This window comes from Gossypium hirsutum, chromosome D05 (assembly GCF_007990345.1).
Source record: "Gossypium hirsutum isolate 1008001.06 chromosome D05, Gossypium_hirsutum_v2.1, whole genome shotgun sequence".
Classification (NCBI taxonomy): domain Eukaryota; kingdom Viridiplantae; phylum Streptophyta; class Magnoliopsida; order Malvales; family Malvaceae; genus Gossypium; species Gossypium hirsutum.
Window position 1 is genome coordinate 38,032,653 of NC_053441.1, and position 9,886 is coordinate 38,042,538.

Consider the following 9,886-nt stretch of genomic DNA (forward strand, 5'->3'; position numbering starts at 1 on the left):
AAAAAACTTCAAATTCAAACCACAATTAAAATAATAGATTTATAAAAATTAAAAAAAATTATAGTGTGTTTTAAATGAAATAAAAATTCAATTATATAAAAAATAAAAAATAGAAAAAATATTAATGTGTGGGTTTTAAATGATTATAGATAAATAAAATTTGAAAACCTAATGTAGGAAGGAATCCCTCACGTGGGGTAAGGAGGGAGAAATGAAGTAGCAGTCAGAAGTTTAGTTTAGTGACGGCTTTTCTTAAAACAAAAGTACAAAACAAAGTTTGTCTCTCCTCCTCTGCTGTGCTGTGTTTCCAACAGTTTTAATAATGTAAACGGTTTACAACGTTTTCTTCAAGTTTCCCGACTCTCTCTTCTCTGCTTTGCTGTGTTGACACAATACAAACAAAACAAAACAAAACCACCCCCAGCTACCTTCTTCTACACTTTCCTTTAACTTCATCCCTCTCTCTTTCCCTTCTCCATTATACACCCTTCTTTTGACTTTTCCGTGCTTTCTTTTGAGGTAAAAACAAGGGGAAGGTAATACTGCTGTGACGTTCAGCTTTGGGTTTTCTTTTTTGGGTTAGGTAATGGCGCTAAGGCTCGATGGCACAGATGTTTCGGGGTTTAAATTCCTCCTCTCATTGGCGGTCATGTATGGTCTCATGTCCATCCTTGTTCACTCCGTAATGTACACCAAGTTCATCACGCCTTTGGGGATCGACGCGCCTCTCGATCGTTTCTCTGAAGCCAGAGCTATCGAGCATGTTCGAGTCTTAGCCCATGAAATCGATGGTCGTCAAGTGCGTCGGCTTATCTCTTTGAACTTTCTTTCCATCATGTCCTGTACTCTTTTTTTTTTCCTTTCAATTTTACTGGATAGTTTTAAATCATTACTATTCTTATTAGTTTATTCTCACTGCTTAGATTGAAGGTAACCTCTGGGGTAGTTGAAATGGAAAAGAAAATTCAAATTTATTGCTGTGGTAGAGTAGGACTTTATGTTAGTGATTATGGATTTTCTTTGTTCAATAGGAAGGGCGTCAGGGTTTGAGAGAAGCAGCAGAGTATATTAAGGCACAGTTGGAAAGATTGAAGGAGAGAGCTGGGTCAAATTTCAGGTTTGTATACACTTGTTTTAAGGCTGAATTGTTTTGTTTCAAATTGGGTTTTTATATTTTTCATTAAATTTGTTCAAAGTTTCTGGCTTTAACTTTATTTAATTTCCTTAATTTGCAGGATTGAGATTGAAGAGAATGTTGTTGGTGGGTCATTCAATATGATGTTCTTAGGCCATGGTATATCATTTGGTTATAGAAATCATACAAATATTTTGATGAGGTAAATCTCTGAAACTGAATAGGGTTCCTTTGATTTTGATTTATATTGTAGTACTATGTCAATCTTTCCTGGGAATGATTAGGAGATTTCTTTACCTTCCTTTTGCCTGCATCAGTTGTTGCTTATTGTAAGCATCCCTTGCATGAAAGTAGGGGCTACTTTCAATGATGGGTTCACTTAACAAAACAGCCGTCCATTTTGTTGAATCCCTTTTAAATGTAATGATTAATAAAAAAATAATAGTTGGGAAAATCCATGTTCTCTTTATAGTGAAAATGCTTCTTTTATAAATCAAGACTAAGCCATAGTTGTGGTTGCTTTTACTCTATTTTTCTTGAAGTACCCATGTCCTACACTTGTTTCTAACACATATCCAGACATGGGTATGGGGATATGACCTTCAAAGGACCCTTCTAATATATGTAAAAACCTAGAAAAATCTAAAAATACATGTTCTAGATACCTTTATTCACACAATCTCCCAAATCTGCGTAACATTGGTTGCACGGGCATCTGCTATATCATTTAGGGTGTCTAAATAGCGTGTGAAACCTTGTTATTTTAAGCTTGGCTATGGATTTAAAAACTTGAACATCATATTGGAGAGTTTTAATGTGTTCGCCTCATGAAAATGAGGGAAAGGAGTTATTGATAGCATCGTTTAAGGAATTCTAGAAGTGGTGAGTAAATGGTGTTTCATCTCTTAGGTCAATATCAAAGGATTTATTAGGCTTAAGATTCCCAAAATTTTGTTTGTTTTATGCTTTAATAGGCAATAAGCATTTGCATCTTTGCAGTTGAACATAGTGAAGCAGTCTGTTTTAGTATGCACCTTTCTGGCGAATAACATTACCTTCTCTCTTTTATATAATGACAGGATATCCTCAATAGATTCACAAGAAACCGATCCGTCAGTTTTAATGAATGCTCATTTTGATGGTCCACTTGGTTCTCCCGGTGCTGGTGATTGTGCTTCATGTGTTGGTAAGTACATTGAATATTTTTAGCTTGATTGCTGAAGCTACACTGACTATTTTATTGAAGACATCTTCCTGATGCTTTGTGTTTTTGCAGCATCGTTGTTGGAAATTGCGAGGCTAACCATAGACTCTGGCTGGGTTCCACCTCGGCCTATAATTTTTTTATTCAATGGTGCAGAAGAAGTTTTTTTGTTGGTAAGGAATATACTAATTCTTTGTCTCAAAGTGGGGCATTATTTCAATTGAGATTGCTGCAATTTAAAAAAAAAAAAATTGTCATGAGTGATAGATTATGAAACTTGAAATTCATATTTTGGGACATGTCGAAGAAGAAACTTGGTTCATTCTTTTGGAAGAATGGGAAATGTAAATCAAACTGACAAAATCAAACTGCATGCTGACAGTATTTTGTTAATTTTGCTGAAAGATCCAGATCTTGTTGAATATCCTACATATAGACTTATGAAACGATGTTGCTTTTGATATTTTAGGGTGCACATGGTTTCATGAGGACACATAAATGGCGTGATTCCATAGGAGCTTTTATAAATGTGGAAGCATCTGGGACAGGAGGTCTTGGTAGGATATAAACCAATGCTATTGTTTTTTGTTTCCTTGGGACATGAGAACGTTATCATATCATTTCTTAAAATGACCTTGATCAGGATAAATATTGAAAATTTCTGTCTATAGACATTTGTGAAATTCCATTTTTATTTTCCATGCATAAATTACGTATTTGTTGACACTACAGATCTAGTCTGCCAATCTGGACCTGGTTCTTGGCCTTCTTCCGTCTATGCTCAATCAGCAATTTATCCCATGGCACATAGTGCAGCCCAGGTTTTAATTCATTCTTTTATATATCTATGCTCCAATTAGCATTTATTTTCTTGGACTGCTTATATTACAGTATTCCTTTCATTTATAGTTCAAACATGTCTCCCTGTGAAGGCTGTCACATCATATTTTATTTTTGCTGACCCTGAAATTTGTATACTCAGTTCCTATTCTGCTTATATTGATGGTGTAACTAAGACAATTATGAATTTTTCGTTATTTTTGCAGGATGTTTTCCCTGTTATTCCTGGAGATACGGATTACAGGATGTTTTCAGAAGATTATGGGAGTATTCCTGGTCTGGATATTATTTTTCTTCTTGGTGGTTATTATTACCATACTAACTATGATACAGTGGACAGACTAGTGTATGCATTACATCTGCTTCTGTGGTATAGGATTCGTTTATGGGAAATTTACATATTTTGGTATTAAGCACTTGCTTCTGCTTCCAATGCAGACCTGGTAGCATGCAAGCACGTGGAGATAATTTATATAGTGCGGTTAAGGCCTTTGCTGAGTCTGCTAAGCTTAGAAATGCTCGTCAAAGAGAATCCCTTGGTGTCAGTAATGGAAACGATGATGGACAAGCTGTTTTCTTTGATTACTTAGCTTGGTTCATGGTAAGTTTTGTATGTGTATAATACGCACTTTGATCGAGAATTATTAATTCTTGGATAATATTTGTCTATCGTCAAGGATGGGTATATAAATTGTTTTATTTTGGTTATGAATGTTTCAGATATTCTACTCAAGAAGGATAGCTATGGTACTTCATGGCATTCCCGTCATCATCTTTCTTGTTATGCCTTTCTTTTCACGTTTTCTTTATTCTGGGTTGTGGTGTTGTTTTGCAACCTTCTATGATTTTGTCAAAGGTAAATGACCACAGCTCATTAATCCATTTTTAATTAATTAATCAACAATTTCCCTTTAATAAGTTTTGCTTCTCAGTTCTTAATAGCATATTCTAGTTCTCTTCAAGCTATATTATAATGCCATAAAAATTTCAAATTTTTTTTATTATGCAGGAATGATCCTCCATGCTACTGGAATTATGCTGGCTATAATTTTCCCAGTTTTATTCTCCATCCTGAGATTGCTAGTTTCTAGTTATGGAATGAACTGGTTGGTTGTACATCTCAAGCTAGAATATTAACATGGTAGTGATTGAATGATCAAATGTTTGAAATATCAGTTGATGCACTGAAATTGTATGCAGGTTTGCGAATCCTTTCTTGGCTTTCATGATGTTCATTCCCATCTCACTTGTTGGTCTATTAATTCCAAGAACGGTTTTTCGTGGTTTTCCCCTCTCCCAAAATGTTTCAGTTCTCAAGGTGTCAAAGGAGGTAAACTTTGTAGATGCAAATTTTGTTTAATAAATTGACTGAGACCTAGCTTATTGCATGTTCTTCTTCTACAAAAATTTTCCACATGGTTTTGTCATGTAGGAGTTCATACTGTTATATCCTGTAAAATTTCCCAACATTTAAGTTATTGCAAACATGAATCTCACATAAAAGCTGAGATGCCAAACATATAATTTTAAGCGGATCTGGAAGACTTGGTAATAGATTGAATCTTGCCTACTCATGTATAAATCATATTATGTCCAGTTCAGCTATGATGCACGCAACGATTTTAGAATGTTTGAGTAAAATTGTTTGTGGTTGCTGAAGAAGTATATGACTAAATGAATCTTACAGGCACTATCTGATGAGGCAAGATTCTGGGGAGCATTTGGATTTTATGCTTCATTAACTTTGGTACGTGGTGTGATCACTGACATTTGCTAGTTCAAATCATGGGTTTCCATTTTATTGATTTTCTCAAATCTATGAACAACTCTAAAATTGCAGGCTTATCTTTTAGCTGGGTTAAGTGGGGGTTTCTTGACCTTTTTTACATCTGCGTCTATGCTTCTTGCATGGATCTCCTTTTGCTTATCAATCAAGTTTTGTGGTCGTCAATTGGCAAGGTATTATTTCCAATGAATTTGCAATTGCATGAACTATGAGCATATGGTAGTCTTTTTCCAAGCGTTTATTCGGCGGAGTTCTCAATCCCTCTCTCTTTCCTCCTTCATGCCTGTCATTGTACTGCCCATGCATCTCCTCTTTGGTGTCTTACTGAAAATCAAGGAAAAAATGTAATGATAAAACTGTACACTATCTCATAAATACTAGTTCGATTTTCAAGTGCCTTCTCTTTATACCCATTTTTAGAACCGCATTTTAGGTATGATGGAAAATAGCAATCTGTTTCGGTATTATGGAAACTAAACCTCCAGGACCTATTAAGTTTGTACCTTAAATTTGTCAATAAAATTAAGTGAACTTTGGTCCGATGACTTTAAGTTATGATATGACAAAGTTCTGTTTACGATTTCATTTCTTTGAGCTTCGGATTTGGAGGTTTGACATTGTTTATTTTTATTCGTCAAAGTTTTTTCTCGTTTTCGGAAGTAAAATTTGTCTTTCACTTGTGTACATATTTCTTTGGTCTTAAATTTCTATGTTGTACTTCGAAGGACTATTAATATAGTGGTAAACTGATAATGTTATTTCTTTCAGGTCAACGGTTTTTTATGTGATACCTCTAATTCCATGCCTTACATACTCTGTTTATTTTGGTGGGTTTCTTGTTCAATTTTTGATTGAGAAGATGGGTATGATGGGCTCTCTTCCACCACCTTATGGTTAGTTCTCCTCAAATATTATACTTCATACCTTATTTTGGTTCTATAAGGTGCATATGGATCTAACTCTTAACTCTTCATTTTTCTTGAAGTACTCGTGTCCAACTCATATACGAACATGTGTATGGAGATATGACCTTACATGTAAAACTTGAAAAAAAGTTTAAACATACCATTGCCAGATACATACCTGTGTATGACACATATCCAGAAAAGGATATGGAGATATGACCGTCCAATGCATGAAAAAACTTGAAATATATTAAACATTCCAGTGTCAGATGCATATTGGCATCTAACATTCTCACCCGAGTATGAGCGACATTGATATTCATAAATCCACAATGAAAAATCCAGTGATCTTCAGTGTTTTGCTTGCAGGGAATTATGTTCCTGATATCGTGGTGGCAGCAATAGTTGGTGTTGTTACCAGTTGGTGCATGGGCCCCCTAATGCCTATTTGTGGCAAATGGTTAGCCAGGTCATCCATCTTGCAATTCTTACTACATCTTAGTGTGATTGCTTTGGCTTTGTCGTCTCAGTTCTTTCCGTATAGTAGAGATGCACCTAAGAGAGTTGTTTTCCAGCATACGTTTCTGACTGCAGGTATTTAAGAATCTACAGTTGCTTTTCAGAAGCCTCTTGAAATCCAGTACAAGCTAATTCGTTTTATTAGTGATGTTCATGACTTGAACTGTGGTTGATGTTTAGAACTCTAATATTCCCTATGTTGTAAAATATTAATGCTGTTATTTCTAAACACCATTCTGGCCTTGACAGATGCAAATCGGATTGTTGATTCAAGTTATGACTTCTCTGTGGTGGATTCCAACTCTTTGCTGTTTCTTTTTAAATATGCACCTGTAGTGGCAAAGGAATTGAACATTGGTCCTGAGTTTTCTTTTGAAACCGCTAAAATGTCTAACCAACGGACTTTTTTGGTATGTCATCTGTAGTTCTCGTGCCAATATTTCTCTAAACTTCTCATTACCATAATATTTTGTCAGTTAGGAAGAGAAGAAATAGCATCCCTTTTGATACTTTGATCCATATGCATGCAATGGTTGGTTCCTTACGTGCATCTTCATTACATAATTGCCTTTTGCCGCTAGCTTCCAGGGCTAGTTTGGTGTCATATAATTTTCTTTTAACTTCCAGAAGGGAAGTTCCCTGTATATCTGTTAATTTTCGACCCTAAGCCAAATGATTTCTACACAATTCTTTAATAATATATAGAAAGGCTCTTCAGGGCTTCCCTGAAGGTCTGTCCATAATAATGTTTACTTTCCTTTCATGGCTGTCTTTATTTGATTTTCAATTCAAGGTTTTATGTGTCCTTCATATTAGTTCACTTGTGCTTTCATATTTTTCACTCATTAAAGTTTATTACATACAATAACGCACTCTGACTCTTCATTTCTCTTGAAGTATTCATACCTGACACATTTTCAAAGGTGGATATGGGGATATGATCTTCTAAGTTCCCTCAAATACATGGAAGAACTTTGAGAACACATCATATGTTTATATAACAAACGGAAATTTTGTTTCTTTGCAGACACTTTTTCCAGTCAACTTTTTGTTCTCAAGAAGTTTGCAGTTCCCTGCAAGAAGTGATGAGATTTTGAAGCAATACAGACAGTTTCCTCATTTGTATACTAATAAGCCACAAACAATGTCTAGTGATGGCTCTCGGAGAGTTTATTTGGAACTTTCCTTAGGGTGAGTCAAGGCTTTCAAAATCTTCAGACTGTTTTCAGTTTGAACATACATACAGTAGAAATTTGATGATGCAGATTCTTACGTTTTAATGACATTATTATATATTATATTTTCATCTTTGCAGTTCCTTAAAGGAGGTATGGGTTGCAGTTCTTAACATTACAGGTCCTTTATCCAGTTGGTCATTTGCTGACACTAAGCTACCAGGTATGTGAAATGATTTTAATTCTATTTGACTTTTGCATTTAAGCTTAATCCGGTTTTCATGATTTTCATTGTACTGATAAATTTTGCAGTCCCGGAAACCGCCGAAGGTGGTCCACCCTCGTACATATGCAGACTTACTGGATCCAGTCGTGAAAAATGGAACTTCTGGTTAGAGGTACAATTTCTATTTTATGAGATCTGCATCAATGTTGATCCTCCACCACAAGCACTAAGACAAACTTAGCTAAAAGAAAACCCTAAACTATTTCACCTATACATATATAAGGTTTATTGGTACAAAGAAGGCCGCAGCTTGGAAATACCGGAAGGGTTTGCAGATTTCAGGATTCAAATCCTACAACTGCAGAATTCTACCTTTTGAACTAATCTGTGTTCATAATCCAAAAACAGGACCAAGTAGACGGTTTCTAATCCGATTTTAATTCCTTGTTTGCACCCAAACAAGCTCTTCTTTTCTTTTTCCAGATGAAAAGCTAAAGTAGGTTAAGAGTAAGTCCAAATATAAGATTAAAGAATAAAGGGTTATTTAGATGGAAATGAACCAATTTAGGTTCCATAAAAGTGTAGGGGCTTACTTAAGATTCATAAAACTGTAAAGTTGGAGGACTTGTTGATTAATTTAGCTGACAAACTGGGGATTGCAGGGCAGAAATGTTGAAGATATAAGGGTGGATGTGGCAGTGCTTGACCAAAATTTGGTAGAAGAAGCGAAGAAGTTGAAATCAGTATTCCCAGGATGGGCAGATGTTACTGCTTATTCCAGTTTTCTGTCCACCTATGTCTTTTAGCCATTATACTCGTGACCAGTGTGTGTATTTTATATCCCTATATTTATTTATTTTATGTTTATACATATATAGCTTTCAGGCCGCTAGATGCAATTTTGTTTTTGTTTTTTTTTTAAATGGAAAGTGTATTTTTAATAAAAAAATATTAAAAATAATGAGCTTGAGAGTATGGTTATGCATGTACTTCAGCAATTTTATTTATATTTTGGAAAAAGGATATTCTCATTTTCTAAAAAACCTAACCATGCAAAAAACTCATTAACAATAAGCACTCAAAAGAATTTTAAACTAACAATAATCTCATGGGTTTTTTTAGAAGAAAATTCAAATTCAATATTTTTTTTATTATAATTATACAAATTTGCAGCACCCTAAGGAACGAAATGGAATTTATATATTTGTCTAAAAATTATTCTTTGAAATCATTTATTCAAAATATAACATTAGTATTTTACCCCAAAAAGAATATTATAGTAAGTCAACGAAATAATTAACAGAAACTATGATGACATTGACACATCCAACAGAATAAATAAATAAATAAATTCAATAGCTCTAAAAATGATAAAATGTCAAAGGACTAAAAAAGAAATTATCCCAAGAGTATGAGTCAATTAGTCCAGAAGTAAAATTAGAAAAGGTTTGGCTGGAAAGCTCAGCTTTCTTTTCTTTGTAGGTAGCTCTTAAAACTTTCAAAAAAAAAATTAAGCTGTTGTGTTTTTATTCAATTGGGTACTTGAACTTTTAAAATGCATCAAAAAGGCCCTCAAATTATTTCCAAAAAAAGCAATTAAGCCCCTATTTTTTTACTCAATTGGGTACTTGAACTGTTAAAATGCATCAAGAATGTCCTTTGACCATTGTTGATCCTTAAAGTTAACTACCTCTAACTTTTTTCAGTTAAAGCCATCCCATGTCACAACCACGGCGTGACATGTGACAAAAAAATTATAAAAAATAAAATTCAATAAAAGTTATTAAATTATTAAATTTTAATAAAAATATAAATTTTATTTAAAATTAGAAAAAAATTATAAAAATCGTTAAAAATATAAAAAAAATTGTAAAATTTTACAAAAATCATAAAAAATGCTCTTTAGTTGTTGACTGTTAAAGTTAACGATCTCAATTTTTTTCAGTTAAAGCCGTCACGTTCGTCATGTGTCATAACACAGCGTGACATGTGGCTAAAAATGATAAAAAATCAATAAAAGTTACAGAAAAATTATAAAATGCTTCTTTTGGTACGATAATTTTTATAACTTTTACGAATTTTATATTTCTTTATAT

The 9,886-nt window shown here is 34.0% G+C and overlaps 1 protein-coding gene across 2 annotated transcripts; it reads left to right on the plus strand.

Moving 5' to 3' along the window:
* The first annotated feature begins 235 nt into the window (after positions 1-235).
* Positions 236-8,661, plus strand: LOC107903967 (endoplasmic reticulum metallopeptidase 1). Of its 2 annotated transcripts, none has more exons than XM_041094781.1 (21): positions 236-799; positions 1,032-1,117; positions 1,236-1,337; positions 2,215-2,321; positions 2,412-2,512; positions 2,809-2,896; positions 3,072-3,160; positions 3,386-3,525; positions 3,618-3,780; positions 3,900-4,035; positions 4,189-4,285; positions 4,380-4,509; positions 4,867-4,926; positions 5,020-5,138; positions 5,734-5,858; positions 6,240-6,464; positions 6,639-6,799; positions 7,417-7,580; positions 7,705-7,787; positions 7,877-7,962; positions 8,074-8,446. In XM_041094781.1, the coding sequence occupies exons 1-21, from the start codon at positions 587-589 to the stop codon at positions 8,167-8,169; spliced, it is 2,571 nt and encodes an 856-aa protein (XP_040950715.1). In that variant the 5' UTR covers positions 236-586; the 3' UTR covers positions 8,170-8,446. The 2 variants fall into 2 exon arrangements, with proteins under 2 accessions (XP_040950715.1, XP_016685691.2); XM_016830202.2 differs by lacking the exon at positions 8,074-8,446 and adding an exon at positions 8,453-8,661 and having other exon boundaries at positions 242-799.
* Positions 8,662-9,886: the final 1,225 nt, after the last annotated feature.